The sequence below is a fragment of the Miscanthus floridulus genome, unplaced genomic scaffold (genome assembly GCF_019320115.1).
Source record: "Miscanthus floridulus cultivar M001 unplaced genomic scaffold, ASM1932011v1 fs_774_2, whole genome shotgun sequence".
NCBI lineage: Eukaryota > Viridiplantae > Streptophyta > Magnoliopsida > Poales > Poaceae > Miscanthus > Miscanthus floridulus.
Genome location: NW_027097252.1, coordinates 24,544 through 42,291, shown reverse-complemented (window position 1 = coordinate 42,291; position 17,748 = coordinate 24,544). Strand labels below are relative to the sequence as shown.

Below are 17,748 nucleotides of genomic sequence, written 5' to 3'. Positions count from 1 at the left end.
TCCTTATGTATTAGAGTGAATTTGAATAAAAAATTAAGCTAATTTCCACCGTTCTATCCAACCCATATGGATATGTGTATATGTATAATATCGGAGGGCACCATCTCAATACTACGACCTCCTGTCGCAAGCTCGGTATTAATTGTTGCTCGAAGAATTTGGCAGGGAAGGAAAACTTTTTCTCCTACCGAGGCCGTGTGGAAGCCACCCCTTTCAATACACATCGGAGCCTGCAAGTGGGCTCTGGAAATCCCCTCGATGGAGATGGTAGTATTTTGTTGCGGGGCCAGGTCTACGCCCTAGAGCAGCAGCGGGTACATATCCCTCGGGCAGGCAAAGCCGTAGGCAGGCGTGGCGTGCGATATTTGATGCCCGTATATATGACAAGGACGATCGCTCACATGAGCCCAACCCCAGCCAGCGAAACGAAGCCCATGGGCCCCCACACCCCCTCCATTCCCTTTATAAAGCTAGCTAGCTACAGTACGCGCCCACTTTCCCTGCTCTGCGTCTCTCCCTACTCTACTACGCCTGACTGTTCCCTTCTCCACGAGCAGAGACGTTTTCCATCCAGAGAGAGATATACTACTAATAATAAATAAATGGAAAATCACTTATTGCTGAAGAAAAGAAAAATCCAGGAGGGAGCTTCATTTCATTTGAGCTGGACGGGCGCCTGCACTGTACCTGTAGCAGCACTGCGGCACAGTGATGGAAAGGAAAGGAATTAATAGGCCGAATGGGGGAAGAAGCTTGCGGAGAAAAATACGGCAAAAGTCGGCGCTGCAGCAGCTACTACTCCCACTCTGCTAGGCACTCGTCGCCTTCCAGGAATCTTCTTGCGCAGTCACCCTCTCCCCCTACCCGTGCGAAAGGAACACACACCACACCCGCCGCGCGCAGCACTGGTGCTGCTGTTGCTGTGCAGCAGGGCAGCAGCGACAGCCACAAATTAACCTCGCTGATCACCACCACCCAGGAAGGCAGGCAGGCAGGCAGGCACCCGGCAACTAACGAGCACCACCACCACCATCTATCCGGCCGCGTCTCCGTCGCCATCCCCATCTGAATCCCCATCCATCTGGACACATCCCAAAGGCGACGTCCGCCGCGCTGTGCAGCCGTCAATGCGGACGCCTGCGGGCCGGGCGGCCTAATTCTTCTCCCCGTCTAGCTCTGCCTCCCGTCCTTCTTCCCCCTCCCCCTCCCCCTCCCTCCCCAGAGCCAGAGTAGCAAGCAACAGCAACGCCAAGCCTGCGTACACGCATACATAGGTAGATCCGATCCCGCTCTACTGCCCTATAGTGGCGTCGTGCCGTCGTCGTCGTTTGCGCTGGGGCAACAGTGCATGCCTCTCTTCTCTGCCCAGCTCCCAGCTAGCTCCACCGGCTGTCATCGCATCAGCAGAACCTAGCTGGTAGCAGGAAGTGGAGGGGAGGGAAGAAGCTGGTGGCGGAACCAAGCTAGCGAGGAGCAAGAAATACCAGAGCAAGCAAGCGCAGTCGAGTAGAGCTCTAACTGCTTCTGGTAAGTGATATCTACCATGGACCAGTTCGCTGCGAGCGGGAGATTCTCTAGAGAGGAGGAGGCGGACGAGGAGCAGGAGGACGCGTCCAATTCCATTCGCGAGATCTCTTTCATGCCGGCGGCCGCTTCCGCGTCCGGCTCCGCCTCCACCAGCGCATCCGCGTCTGCGGCCTCGGGAAGCAGCAGCGCCGCCCCCTTCCGCTCCGAGTCGGGGGATGCCGCCGGAGCGTCGGGGAGCGGTGGCGGCGGCGGCGGCGCGGCGGACGTGGAGGCGGTGGAGAAGGAGCACATGTTCGACAAGGTGGTGACGCCGAGCGACGTGGGGAAGCTCAACCGGCTGGTGATCCCGAAGCAGTACGCGGAGAAGTACTTCCCGCTGGACGCGGCGGCCAACGAGAAGGGCCTCCTCCTCAGCTTCGAGGACAGCGCCGGCAAGCACTGGCGCTTCCGCTACTCCTACTGGAACAGCAGCCAGAGCTACGTCATGACCAAGGGCTGGAGCCGCTTCGTCAAGGAGAAGCGCCTCGTCGCCGGGGACACCGTCTCCTTCTCCCGCGCCGCCGCCGAGGACGCGCGCCACCGGCTGTTCATCGACTGGAAGCGTCGGGTCGACACCCGCGGTCCGCTTCGCTTCTCCAGCCTCGCGCTGCCGATGCCGCTGGCGTCGCACTACGGCCCCCACCACTACAGCCCGTGGGGCTTCGGCATCGGCGGCGGCGGAGGAGGAGGAGGAGGGTTCTTCATGCCGCCCTCGCCGCCCGCCACGCTCTACGAGCACCGCCTCAGACAGGGCCTCGACTTCCGCAGCATGACGACCTACCCCGCGCCGACTGTGGGGAGGCAGCAGCTCCTGTTTTTCGGCTCTGCCAGGATGCCTCCTCATCACGCGCCGCCCCAGCCGCGCCCGTTGTCGTTGCCGCTGCATCACTTCACGGTGCAACCGAGCGCCGCCGGCGTTACCGCCGCGTCACGGCCGGTCGTTCTTGACTCGGTGGCGGTGCCAGTCATCGAGAGCCCGACGACCGCCGCGAAGCGCGTGCGGCTGTTCGGCGTCAACCTGGACAACAACCCGCTGTCAGACTCTGGAGACGGCGGCGGCGAGGCTAGCCATCAGGGCAATGCATTGTCGTTGCAGATGCCCGGGTGGCAGCAAAGGACTCAAACTCTAAGGCTACTAGAATTGCCTCGTCATGGCGCGGAGTCCTCCGCGGCGTCGTCTCCGTCGTCGTCGTCTTCCTCCAAGAGGGAGGCGCGTTCAGCTTTGGATCTCGATCTGTGACCTAAAGGCAAAATCAAAGGAAAGTTCAACAACTCTTTCTTTCTGCTTGTTTCGGTTCTTCTTATATATATTACCTTGTTCTTCTCTTTTGATTAATCCATTATAACTTTTGATGATGATAGGAGCTAGAATTTGACGTTTTAATATCCTTGTTTTTTTGGCTCTTCACTTTTTTGATGAGTTATTGGTTTGAGAAGATACATATAAACACTAGGAAAATCGATCAATGTTTTTCCCAAATCCGTGTCATGTTCTTCGTTCAGCACTCACGATATGGTTTTTCTCGCGCTGTTACATCCGTCCATCTGTACTTGAGTACGTACTTGCCCCCATTTGATCGGAAATTCTCATGTTGAATCCCTACATATGATAACATGCATCTGCAAATCTGTCTATTATCTCCTAACGTATATCTAGATTTGAAGATATCCATCAGAAGAACTATATGCAGCGCAGTTGAAAAAGCTAGTAGCATCGATCTTTGTCATGATCTTGTAGGTCTTCTAGAACAAATTGTCTCGCAACTGCAGAAACACGGATGGACGGAGGACAGTGATCGCGCATTCACAAAGCCTGCTGAAGCAACAAATTGCAGGTGCGATCTTAAAATCCCTCGCACAGTCGGTACTTCTATCTCATCACATCTCATATCTATGGAGAGGCCTGGACATCCTTTTATTGTACTACTGCTGTACGTACTTGTGTTCTTCTTCTCTCTGCGTATCATACATGTATAGTAGAGCATAGAAGGCTACCGCAGCAAGAATAAACAAGGACTCCTCCTTTTTCTTGCTACGAAAGGGGACACAGAAATAACTCATCTGTGGTCCAACTTACATATAGTTTGGATTGTCTCTGGGCCTCGACTGTACACTGCATATACATACATATGCACAGTTCGAGCTGGGTCTCCATGCTAGAGAGAGAGAGAGAGATTTCTTTATGATCCTGCCAGTGATCTGTAAAATTAAAAGTTAGTGGGCATTGCCAACAACGGCGCCAGTGGTCTGGTCATAACACCATGGTACGCCTGCCAGGAATTCATGGGGTGAGTGAGGGTGAGGAGGACGATCGGCGTACGAACCTAGCTATGCACTGTTGCAGTAGGAGTAGCAACAGTGCGTAGGTGTACAAACCTGATGGCTGCCTCTGAAGCCTGCATGTGTTGCCAGCTCTTGCCTCCTGCTTGTGCGATGTGTAGTGTTGCTTCGATCGATGCAATTGCTAGCTCGATCGCTGGATCCCTCCTTCCCTTTTTACTGCACCAGCCTGCGATGCGAGTACTGCGCTGGCCGGGGCGTACGTGGTGTGGGAGGAAAAGAGGCCACGTACGTACCTACCGGCCTCTCGTCAGCTCAGCCGGCTTTGGATAGATTTCACTAACTACCTAGCAATCTGTAGGGCATGGGTGCAATTCTTTTTGCAATGGGATGCATGGGTCGGAAACTTGGAAGGGATGGGGTACTGAACGTTGCAAGAAAAGTGCCTTTGGTCTTACTGAAAGATGGGAAAGGGGGGCAAGAGGGATTTATATGGGATTGGGAAGGTGAAAAGGGGAAGGCCACCATCATGTTGATGTGGCCTTCTTCACAAAGGATGGATTGGAAGCCTCTCATATGGACTTATGGAGATCCCGCTGTTCACTCTTATTCTTCATCCCCTTGTTGTGTTCAGCATGTATGTAATTTCTTTCGAGAGTCCAAACTCAGTCCATGGCTCCATGCTATGCATGCTATACTGATATAGCTTTAGATGTCTGCAACTGCAACTGCAACCTGATGATTCATCGTTCTCTAGTAGGGCTATAGCTTGATTTAGATACATTGATGCCTTTCTTCTGGCGTACCAGTCCTCTTTTACATTCTTCTATATCAGGTAGCTTAGTAGAAATTTAGACTCCCTATGTATAGGCCTAGGCGAGAACTAAAAAAACTCACATCAAAACAGGAGGCTGAAAAGTCCAGATCATGATTTTTAGACTAGGCCTTGAAACGTAGAGATGCTTATAGGTCCTGTTTTTGGAACCTAGCTAGCTTATATTCGATGAAAAATGGAAATTCACTAATTAATGCCTGGCTAGCTTATTCTATACAATACAAATAAAAAAAATCTATAACTCCATGCATATATATATGTTAGACTAGATAAGTTTCGTTTATCGGTATATTATACTACTCTGCAGTCTACATCATTATACTGTTCCTTGTTCCTCGTTTTTAGACTTATGTACTTCATCACATTGTTTTCTTTACTTTTGAAGGGTTAAAGGGATTGTTATTTGTTTTTTTACATGCAAATTTGCTTACTGATCAAGTGTAATTAATGGCTTTCTTAGTAACTTCGTCAATATGCATGTAGGTTTATACACGCCTTTTAATCTCTGATGCGTGTATTGCTGCCCATAGCCTTTTGCAATAGATTTTACTCCATCACAAATTCACTGCTTCAGAAGTGTCTTTCTTACTGTGAGCCTGTGAGGGAGAAGTATTTGCCTCCCTAAATAGCTATATCAACTCTTTTTGGCCTTGTAACTATGTGTTAATATTATCAGATCAAAATGTGACATTGTTCCAATATATCACTGTGCTCTGATTGAAATAACAAATGAACCGGATATATATACTGTTATGCTCAATCTACCTACACTGGTGCTAATGATTTTTCATGTGTCAAAATAATAACGGAAAGATTGACTCGAATATGACCCTGGATATTAAAAATCTGAAACAACAGTTTTGAAAATAGTTTTTTTTTAACTTCTGGTGCATCAATCCGCTAAACTGTAGGTTCTAATTAATCTTATAATGTGTGGAGCTAATGACATGGTATTTAGCCAAACATTCAGATTAAACATCTTTGTTGTTAAAAGTGAAAGGACAATGCGTGTGCTTTTTTTTTTGTCCATATCTACTTTCTCTGATCCCTTGCCGAGCTTACACAGTAGAATTCCTGTAGAGAGGCACAACCTTCAACGTTGTGGAAAAGACACTCTTTACTGTTTCTTTGGGCAATGACAGTATCCAGAATATATATATATATATATATATATATATATATATATATATATATATATATATATTACGTTACTGGTAAGGTAGCCCTTTGGTTTCAAATTAAAAGGCGTTCTGGTTTTGTAGATGCATATATCTAGACATAGTGTATATCTAAATACATAACCATATCTAGAAAAGTCAAACATCTTATAGTTTGGAATGGAGGGAGTATATATAGCTCAAATATATGTATAAGGTATTACTCCCTTGGGTTTTAAATATAGATCACTTTTAGGATTCTAGTTAGGTAAACCATTCCAATTATTTGGACCATCAATTTATAAAAGGCTACATATATCGACAAAACATGCTCAAAGTTATTGGATTCATCATGGAAAATATTTTCATATGGCATATAACTTTCTCTATTTAAATTGTTTTTATAAAAAAAATGCAGGTAGGAGTTTCATATTGGCCAACATCTTGATATCCTAAACAACTTACATTTGAAATATTTGGAATAAGAGGAAGTATTTATTTATTATACACATGGTATGACATAATAGACTTTTCTTTGGTGCAAATTCTTTATGCAACAAACACCTATACTTATTTATTAATATATATATATAGGTAATTCAATATAGATGTAATATTAATTATTCTGTATATGTGTATAACGTGAATATTTTATTAATTTATTAGTCAAAGTAATTTGTCAAGAAGCTCCACTATGTGAAGTGGTATAGAGCACCTCAAGTGATTGCAAGGGTTTTGTCCTAAGGCAGTCCCAACCTAGAAACTAAGATATAGTTTCTATACTCGCCAAATCTACACATGGAAACCATATTCCCAATTGATAATTTATTCAAAGTAATTTTTATCCAATCACATGTCTTCTCTCTCCATCATCTACCTATCTCATCTTGCTTCCAGTATAGACATATAGTTTCTTATCTGAGAGCAGTCTCAGTGGGGGTTTCATCTAGATTTTAGTTGCATTTAATACTGTAACACATCAACAGATTTGATGACTTGGCAAGTTAATTATGAATAGATAGATAGAGAGAGAGAGAGAGAGAGAGAGCTTAATAGAGTTTCATCTGGATGAAACATGTTGTCACAGTTACCAACACAAAAGATGACATGACAGTCTTACTAACAAAGGCCATGCTCATTACTGAGACTGGCCTAAGAAACCATTTCCTCTCTCTCTCTCTCTCTCTCTCTCTCTCTCTCTCTCTCTCTCTCTCTCTCTCTCTCTCTCTCTCTCTCTCTCTCGGTTGGAACCCTAACAAATGAACATGGAAACTATCCTAGTTTATGGGTTGGGAGTGCCCTAACAAGTCCTAGCCAGCTATCTCTATTCTTACTTTGATCTCAGAAATTAAATCAACAGGCAAGAATGGGTTAGGTTACAACCATGAAATAGTCCATATGATATGATGGTGGTAAGTCATTAAATCATTTTTGCAAAAAGAAAACAAAGTAATTAGGAGTATCTGTGTGTTGGTTACTTTGATTGCAATAACTCCTAAATTAAAATCCAACATATTAAAATTCTTAGTCTCTCCGTCTCAAAAAGAATACAACTCTTGCTTCCTGAGCAGTCAAACGATTTTAAGTTTGATAAAATCTATATAAAAAGCATTAACATTTATAATACCCGATAAATACCACTATAATAATTATAGAATATATTTTCATAGTAAACTTATTTTTGGAGATAAGTTTTAATATTATTTTCTAATAAATTTAGTCAAACATAAAAAATTGACTTATATGAAACCTAGAATTGCATTTTTTTTACGAAGGGAGTATATCATACCATGTGCTCATTGCAACCATTGATGAGGATTGTAAATTAACACAGACATCAATTTAATGTGTAACATCATATATCATATAACCATATAGTTGAAGCACTATTAGTGGGAGTGCCATGTGGTCACCTAATTTTACATGATGGTGCATATATATCCATGGAAAGACATGTTCTGATGCATATGGCGATGAATAAGGGATTATGCATGTTTGTGAAAAAAATATACTCAAATTAAATTGAACCTATCTTGATTATTGGTTGCACCATTAATTCCAAACTCTTAATTTGTATGTTATTAGAAATAAGGATTTTAGGTTATATGCTGCACTCTTATTAGTACGATGGCATAAGCGGTCACTTAAGGTGGGGTGGAGCTACGTTATTCCATTACAATCTTCTATTGTAAAACTCTGTTTCTAATAGATAAAGTAGCATTGCAACTTGAAGAGTAACCAATGACTATGATGATATAAAATTCTAGCTCTCCATCGCGTTTAAGCCTACACCACAATGCTCTAGATGATACAGTTTGATGTGAAATCTAGGAGGGGCCGGCGCAAGGGTGCTAACCTCGAGAAAATATTATTATTTAAGTCCAATAATCATTGTTTCTCCAAAGAAATATCAAACCATGGGGGTCATAGTCAACTTTCTTCTGCATTAATCTCCTCTTCAAGATATTGAATTTTCTTATTAAAGAATATATGTGTAGTAATATATTTTATACAATACTACAACCATATTATCAATATAGATATGATAAGTATACAAATTTATTTAAAGTAACAACTGGATATAGTTTTAATAGTTTGTCAGTGTCACTAATATATGAGTCGTGAAGGAAACAATGTTCATGATTACTTAAACTATTATATATTTTATAATGATGGCATAACTTATATGTTTACTTTAAATAGTTTTTATATATTAATATTAATATAATTGGTATAGTTCATAAACATGTATAGACATAATCTATGGCATTTAAACATTTTCCATAATAGCATATGTTGATAGTTCAAATGAAGATCTAAAGTGATATCTTTTTAGTTTATTTTTATAGTACTGGATTAATTTAGGGAATTTTTATGGGGTTGCTTAGATTATCTATCATAAAAGACGAGTGTGTAGTTTTTTGAGAATATTTTAGGGTTTATCATTTTTTTCCTAGCACGTGAGGGTTAATTTGGAACCTCCAATTGTTAATAATAGTAGGATAAGAGTGAGACCTTGCAATGGTGAACTATTTAGCAAATTTAGGGACATGAACTACAACTGGTTGTTTAAAAAACTGAATCGAGACCCTTAGACGAGAGCTTAATTAGAGACCACCTATCACTTTTGTGCTTACAATGGTTTTGATCGATTCTGCTTCAAGCCATTACGGTCGTGGCTGCGGCTACATATAAACAGCTAAGCGACACTATATTGCTGCAGCGTGGAGCCGCAGCTGCCGCCACAGCCACAGCTCTTCCGATCATGCTGAAAAAGTCGTTGACCACACTCTCCGTGAATCCGTGATATCGGAGTGTGACTTGCAGGCAGTGAAGGAAGAGAACGCGCGAACATGGATTCATACATGCAGGAATAACATGAATGAAAAAAACACACACTATTTTTTAGTATTATAAAGTTGGAGGCAGTTCTCCTGACTGGCAGTCCATGTGATACAAGCATGCATGCAAGAATAAGGATGACAACGAGGATGTACCCGTCGGGTATCGCTGGAACGTTCTCTTTCCCGCTACGGAGAATTCATCCCGTCTCCGTCTCCGTCTCCGTCCCCGTTAACTGTCTCGGGTATAAATTCTTGTCCATCCCCGTACCCGTCGGGCATCGGTCGGGTAACAGATACTCGACGGGTACTGCATACCCGATAAACAAGGACACTTGGGGTCGCAGCTTTGCAATCGGAGACGTTTCTTCTTCACCCGGGTATAAGTGTCGGAGTCTCGGAGATGCCGAGGAGAAGGAGCGAGGTTGCGAGGAGGACGAGCAAAGGTGGCAGAGAGACCGAACTGAGGAAGGGAGGGGCACGAGCGCTCGTGAGGCAGGCGTGCTTGTGCTACGGGCGGAGATAGTGAGGAAAAATTAAACTAGGGTTCCTCGAACACACAAACTATATATATGATTGTTCAAATTTGGGCCAAAATACCTATGTTGAGCTTCTTTGGGCCTAATACTCGCATGACAGCTCAAATAGTCGGGTTCCCCAACGAGTAACGGGGACGGGTAAACAGGAAACGTTTCCGTACCCGCTATACCCGTCGGGGATGGATTCTTGCCCATTTAAATATCCATAGATAAAGATATGATTCTATACCCGTTTCCTAATGGATCAAATACCGGTCGGATATCGGGTATCGAGGCCGTTGCCATCCTTATGCCAGAACGATGAGCTCATGCATGCATGGCGCCCCTGCAGATGCTTCCCGGCCTCCAGAACTACCACAGGCGTCTGTCTGCGTCGTTCGATTTTACTGTGCTGTGCTGTGCTGCAATTATAACGCTGCTACCTCGCTGCTACTGCTGTCTGCTGCCTGGTACGTACGGCGATCGTCGGACGACCGTTTGGCGCTGTTGTGTCATGCGATGCGCGCATGCGGCTTGGCTTGTCCACGCGTGTATAACGACAGCGTATACGACGAACGAGAACGACTAGTAGTAGTTTAATACACGAATGCCGACCGAGTTACTGTGAGCCGCTTGTGCTCGCGCACTGCGCAGTTGTCTCTTTTGCTGCAGCAACAGTGCAGTGCAGTGGCATTTTTCCGAACGACGCCGCACTCGCCTTTGCCTGTGGCTTGTGGCTGTGAGACAGCATCTTTACGTACAGCTGTGTGAGAACTTTATTATAGCATATGTTTGCGGTGCCATGAAGCAAGGCATTATTTCAGACGGTGATCATCTCAGAGCACCAATTAATTACATCGTCATTACATTATGATTATATGATCATGACTTCCCTGCGTGTATCTAAAAAAATACAAGAAAGTTTTTTTAAAAAAAAACAGAAGTTCCTATTTACCACTCAGAATGTTCGGTCATCTAAGTCCCCGAAACTAGTTAAATTGATCCAAATCTATCCTTAGTAATACAACACATGCAACTTTTTGTTGAGTATTTTCCTAAAACTGGCCAAAGGTTTATTATTCCTCTTAATTATTTTTTTCTCAAATTGCCAATGGATTTCTAGTCTAATTTATGCAATCCCCAAGGGGGGAAATAGAAAGAACCTCCAACCAAGGATCACCGTCAAACATTCTCAACCAAAAATCATCGATCACTTAGTAAGGGCCTCTTTGGTTCCAAGCCTCCAGACAGATGGCCGGCCAAGCAACGATCTGGTCCTAGGAGTCCGAAATCGGACACCTGGGGGTGCTCTGCCTGCCAGGCAGACTTACCTGGATAGAAACTAAACAGGCCTAAAAACATGCAAGAAATATCTCAATTACAAATGAAAACCCCTCGGGTATCTAAGGAAAAAGAACACTAAAAACCATTAGTCGTTTACTGTAACATCCTAAAATTTGTATAATTTTAAAATAGGAGAACATGAATTAATTATGCATTTTGTGAGCATTTAAATTTAAGAAAATAATATCTTTGTTAAAAATAAAATCGAATATAGGTCTACATACATGTGTGTGCATCCATGCTGCTGCATATTTATTTTGTGATGCTTTGGTTTGATTGGAATTTGCAAAAGAATTTGAATTTGAGTTTAATTGGATTTGAAATTGTGTTAAGAAAATAGAAAATGAGTTTTATTTTTCTTTTCTCCCTCCCTTGCTTTCGACCTGTTGGCCCAGCTCCCGCGCGGCATGTCCTCTCTCCCGCTTCGGCCCGCCCTGCGGGCCCAGTTCTCCCACGCCCCACAGCCCAGCAAGCAAGCCGTGTAGGCTGTCTTCCCGGCCTAGCCGAAGGCCTGCGCGGCTGCCTCCACACTCCCTCTCTCTCATTGACATCGTAGCCCGTGCCTCCTATCCCGCTGACAGCCCGAGCCCGCTCATCAGACGCGTGTCCTTCCTTTCGCTCGTGTCCGAGCCAGACACTAAGAGCTCGTGTTCGTGCTGTCCATGCACGCCCTGCTCTTAAATAGCCCCCCGAGCCACGCCGCCTCCACCTAATCCAAGAGCAAGTTGTCGCCTTCGCTTAAGCTCATAGCGCCGCGGAACCCTAGCAGCTCGAGTCGCTGCCGTCGTCGTCCGCCTCACCGAGCGACCCACCGCCGCAGTCTCGCCCTCGCTGACGAACCCCCCTTGGTGAGTTCGCCTTGATCTCCTCTATCTCCCGGTGCCCTTGGTTTGCTATTTCATGGTCCATAGACCGTATTCCATGAGCGCCGCCCATCTCCGGCCATGGCGCCGCCGTCGGGGCTCACCACCGACATCGTCGGCGTTTCCTTTTCCCTCCCATCTGATCTGCTCCGTCCGTTTGTGATCTGATGGTGGAAATCAACCTGTATCCCTTCGCCTGGCTTGTTTGCTAAAGAGACCCTAGACTTTTGTGTATTAGAACCCGCGGTCCAAAGTGTATTCTCAGAATGCATTTTCTTCTTTTGAAAGCGTAGTTTCCTTAGGATTAGATTGAAAATACGTTTTCATCTATTTATAGTTTTGCCACTAGTTTCTATAGGCCATAGCTTCCACGTTTTAGCTCCGATTTGACATGTTCAAGTTGCGTTAGGTTCGCAATTACATAATCTACATGTTCATACTACTGTTAAGTATGTTTTCAACTTTTAAAATTTGAGGTTAGATTTAATCTATTATTTTGTTAAAGAAAATCTTGTTTAATTCATAACTTCTTCATTTTAGCTCTGATTTTTGTGATCTTCGCGACTGTGTGTTCATAGCGAGACGTAGATTCATTTTTCAAACTTTTCATCTTGACTTTATACTGATTGGTGTACTATTCTAATCTATAGCTTTTATTTGCTATGCATGATTGCTTCTGGATGCTTGTATGTTGCTGTGATTATCGAGTATAGATGGTGAGCAATTCGTGGGTGATCAAGAGTACTACTTTGATGAGCAGGATCAGCAGGAGCACTTTGTTCAAGGCAAGTATAGCATGGGATTATCCTTGTTTCCTATCAACTTTAATACATTTAATTCATGTTGCATGTGTCACCTTGATAGGGATTCCCTAGAATTGAATTTATACCTTGTCTCCTATGAGATATGCATTGGGTAGCTTTGCTAGTGCTCAATTAAACCATGATCCTGTAACTTGACTAATGGTATATGCAATAAATATTAAAACATGACTTTTAGCAATTTGGAAATAGGGGGCTGGAGTATTTAGCTACTTTCTAAATGCTTTAGATTCCTTTTCCTAAGGACTTATCTGTAAGTGATCATCTGGGACTTATAGTACAGCTGTGAGGGCTATATGGCTCTGGCTTTAGCTCGGTATAAGGACCTTTTCTAGCTTGTTAGAGGTTACCTTTATGGCGCAAGAGAAGTGTGTTTCGGGTTAGATATAGTGTGGCCTCTGTCCGTCAGTGTATAGGCTACGTGTCATTGTGCCCGTCGGAAGGGGAGCCCTACATTCGTAGGGTACAGAAACCTAACAGACCTAACTTGTTAGACGAACCTTTGAAAGGCTTCAAAGTGAACCCTGCCTGCTCACCTTGGAAGTGTTTTGAGAGTTATAAACCCAGACATATGGGTATCACGACTCACAGTGAAAGTGTACAATATCTACATAGTGTAAAACTGGTATATCAGCCGTGCTCATGGTCACGAGCGGCCTTGGAACCCTTATGTAATAGACGATCACTAAGAATTATCAGTTTATGCTATTCATTATTCATGTTTACATTGATCATGTGTTTTACTTTGGGATTGAAACAACTTGTTGCTACTCTTATGCTAAAATCGTGACAACTAAAAGCTGAATGCTGTTAAACCTGTGTCAAGCCTTTTGAGCCTCATGAACTCCATGTTACACTTGTTGAGTACGACACGTACTTACGCTTGTTTATTTTCATTATTTGGATAAAAATCCTGGATGGGTAACAGGTGGCTATGGTAATAACGACTTTCATGAGGATTACTAGACTTGTGGTCAACCAGTTGATGTCCCTGTGATATGGAGCTTCCACGAGAAATTTTTTTTCTTTATACTTTCGCTATATTTATGTGAAGACTATGTCTTATTATTCATGATGTAATAAACACTTGTGATGATACTATTTATAATTTGTCGGCTTATGTGTGTGACTGATCTCTGGACGCACATAAGATTATGCATCCCATTTTATCCTTAAAATTGGGTGTGACATTCACAAAGAACACTCAGAGAATGTTGAAAAATCTAAAAATGCCTTTTTTATACAAATTAATAAGTTTAAAGTTACAATATGTATGAAAATGTTTAAAATCATAACTGGTGTTACACAAACAATAAGGATTTCCATTATATTTTCATTGGCTAGAAGCACCAGCCTAATGCTACTTTATTTAACCCTATAAATAGCTAAATGTATGTAAAGCGTTATTCTGATATATGATATGAGTCCATCCGCGCATAGTTTTTTAACATAAAACTCAACTAGTAAGGGGAGAAACTAAAAAGAGAGAATTTATTAGAGGGACAATGCAAAATTGACAAAGTTTATATAGATTGAGATGGTAAAACGAACCGAGTCCATCTATTGTGCCTCAATCAACTATTTTCCTTCTTGGAATAGAATCCAAGTCCACTTTCATCATCAAGGCTTCTTTGATTATTCTTCAATAACATATCATATGAAGCTCTTCAATTATAGCATCTTTCCAATTTGTCATTCAATTTATTGATCTCATTCTTGAGCTCTTTGTTCTCCTCTACAAGGTGTCAGGGACTGGGCTAATAGATGGACTTTCAAGCTGGCCGCGGCATGGGCTTCCAAGTAGCAATCGCTTGGACATGTGCAAGGGAATAAACCTGAGTGGCTCCATGGATAGGCATGGAAGAATTGAACAGTGCCGTCGTCTTGCTCTTGTCCGAGCATTCCCCTTTAGCTGTTCTTGCTCCTCCTCTCTGATTCGCTGCTCCTCCTGTCTAAACTCCCTCTGATTCTTCCCAAAATTGTATCAGTACTGCCACTAGTAGAGAACAGACCTTTGATCCTCGGCCAAAATGGGCTCTAGTCCCGGCATTTTTTGCGCTCGGGACTAGAGATACCTTTAGTCCCGGTTGGTGGCTCCAACCGGGACTAAAGGTCCCTCCCAATGGCTACTGCGCCAGACAGAGGTGGCAGGGACCTTTAGTCCCGGTTGGAGCCACCAACCGGGACTAAAGGTAGACTTTTACTCCCGGTTGGTAGCTCCAACCGGGACTAAAGGTCTCTGCCACCTCTGTCTGGCGCAGTAGCCGTTGGGAGGGACCTTTAGTCCCGGTTGGAGCCACCAACCGGGACTAAAGGTCTCCCCTTTATATCCTGGCCATCTCCTTCTTCCTCCCCGAGCCCGAGCTCAGCACATTTTGAAGCTCACTGCACTAGTGTTCTTGCTTCCTCCCTTCATTGTTCCTCCATCCATTCTTCGATTCCTCCGTCGATTCTTCAGTTGTAAAGGTTATCAATCTCATACTCTCATTTTTCACCATTGTCTTATCTTATTTTGTTCACTATATATATGGTTCTTTATTGTGGTTTTTTCATTTGTAAGCAATTTGAGCTCAAAATCACTTCAAGCTTGCATATTTACATGAAGGAAGGTTAAAGTAGCTATTAAAAACTAGTATTCACCGTTCATTTGTAGCATGCATAGCACACTTCATTATTTAGAGATATAGAGAATTTTAGAGTTTTTTAATTTTATTTGTTTATAAAATGAGAAATTTATAGTGTATTAAAAAATGAGTATAGGGACTAGTGCCTCTGACTGGTATGACAGATGAAATGCAAGGCCGTGCAATAGGAAGCAAATCCGTTCTCTTTTGACAATACGCCTGAACAGCCAGGCCTGACAGATTTGGTGGTTGAACGGGTCCGTCGGCCGTCGCCGTGCGACTGTACGACAAAGAACGGCATCTATCGACCATAGTATTTTATTGTCCAGAGTCCGGTCCGGGGTGCAATGCAACGCAATGACAATTGACAATGCGTTGCTAGGTCAAAATATGGTCATTTCTATGGACTCCGTGACTAAACATTTTATTTTAACTTTTTATGAAATGAAAAACTTAGAAAATAGTTAGAAAATTATAGAAAATACGTACTAGTTGAACTTGCGGACCGTGTTCAGCTCGGCGAGCATGTTCTCTGCCGAGCGGTAACGGACATCAAGGAGGAGCTTTGATTCTACGAGGGAGAGCGACAACGGTCGTGGAAGACCGTGTTCTCTTCCTCGTAGAATCAGAGCTCTTCCTTGACCAAGTACGGTGCCGTCCGGTGGAGAAATGCTCGCCGAGATGATCACGTAAGCAAGGTCAACTAGTACGGATGGTTATTTATCAAAACATGTTTTTGAGCTATAAATCCTGCTGGCCGTCTTCTTCCTCCCCGAGCCTGCTCGAGAGCTTAAGTTCAAATTTAAGCAGTGTTCTTGCTCTTTCTCCATCCATTCTTCGATTCCTCCATCGATTTCTTTGATTCCTCCGTCGATTCTTCGGTTCTAAAGGTTACCAACTTCATACTCTCATGTTTCATCATTGTCTTATCCCATTTTATTCACTATATATATATATGGTTCTTTATTGTGGTTTTTTTCATTTGTAAGCAATTTGAGCTCAAAATCACTTCAAGCTTATATATTTACATGAAGGAAGGTTAAAGTAGCTAGTTGAACTAGCGGACCATGTTCATTTCGGCGAGCATGTTCTCTGCTGAGCGGTAACGGACGTCAAGGAGGAGCTTTGATTCTACGAGGGAGAGCGGCAACGGTCGTGGAAGACCGTGTTCTCTTCCTCGTAGAATCGGAGCTCTTCTGTGGCCAAGTACGGTGTCGTCCAGTGGAGAAACACTCGCCGAGATGATCACGTAAGCAAGGTCAACTAGTACGGATGGTTATTTATTCATACGTCCCGATATCGTCGCAGTAGTCTGTCAATCACCGTACCCAAATGTAGTATATATATAAATATAAACGATAATCGATTGTTATGTGTGTACACTCCCATTCTTCTGTTAATTTACGGAAATATCAAGTGAATTACTTACCTGCCGCAGTAAAAGACGAGAACACAATGACCATTAAAAATATCATTGTTTAGAGATATAGATAATTTTATAGTTTCTTAATTTTATTTGTTTATAAAATGAGAAATTTATAGTGTATTAAAAATGAGTATAGAGAGTAGATGGCAACTGCTTCCGGATCCTCGGCCTCTCATGGGTTTCCAAAGCGACTTAGGCCGGGCCTCCCTCTCAATCCATACGGCAAGTGTCATGATGAGACAAAGATTGTGATGGAGTACCGAGTGAAGGAGGGTCCCAACAAGGATCGTATCTTCTATAAGTGTCTGGATCGCAATGTGAATTATTTTATCGTATTTAATGATTATGGTTAGTTTATACCTATTTTCATGATGGTTGTGATTAAAGTTCTAATTTTTTGTTTTAATTTCAGTGGGATGGCAGTGGACGATGTTCAGGCTTCTACTGGGAGGAAGAGTATGTTGAACTCGTGCAAAAATATCTTACACAACAGGCAGATACGGCGGCTAATGAGGCAGTGATCCAGCCGAAGAAGCCCAAAGATGTTGCACAATCGGGGGATCTGTCTGTTTTAGTTGAGATTGGTCGCAAAATCCTTATGCTCCTGAAATGTATTTTAGCTTTAGTTTTTTAGTAGTAGTTGGGATTGTCAACATTGTAGCGATGCTTTCATAAATTTGTACCTTTTGTGGTGGCACGCATGTTGTATAAATAATTAATTATGATCTAGGTTTTAATATGGTATTTATGTCATGTAATGCAGATGAGCCGGCATTGGATGTACAATGCTGATCGCCACTCCCAAGAGTTCATTGACGGCGTACATTCTTTGTTACGTGCGGCCAAGGCAAACAAACGCGACGGTTTCATGTGCTGCCCATGTGCCATATGTAAGAATACGGTGGAATATCCTTGCTCAAGGACTCTTCATTCACACTTGTTCAAGTCAGGTTTCATGCCAAACTATATTTGT

General features: G+C 43.3%; 1 protein-coding gene across 1 annotated transcript; it reads left to right on the top strand.

Moving 5' to 3' along the window:
* Positions 1 to 1,005: 1,005 nt before the first annotated feature.
* Positions 1,006 to 12,690, top strand: LOC136533032 (B3 domain-containing protein Os02g0683500-like). Its single transcript, XM_066525604.1, has 2 exons — positions 1,006 to 3,401; positions 12,618 to 12,690. Exon 1 carries the CDS (start codon positions 1,544 to 1,546, stop codon positions 2,804 to 2,806), a length of 1,263 nt encoding a protein of 420 aa, XP_066381701.1. The 5' UTR covers positions 1,006 to 1,543; the 3' UTR covers positions 2,807 to 3,401; positions 12,618 to 12,690.
* Positions 12,691 to 17,748: the final 5,058 nt, after the last annotated feature.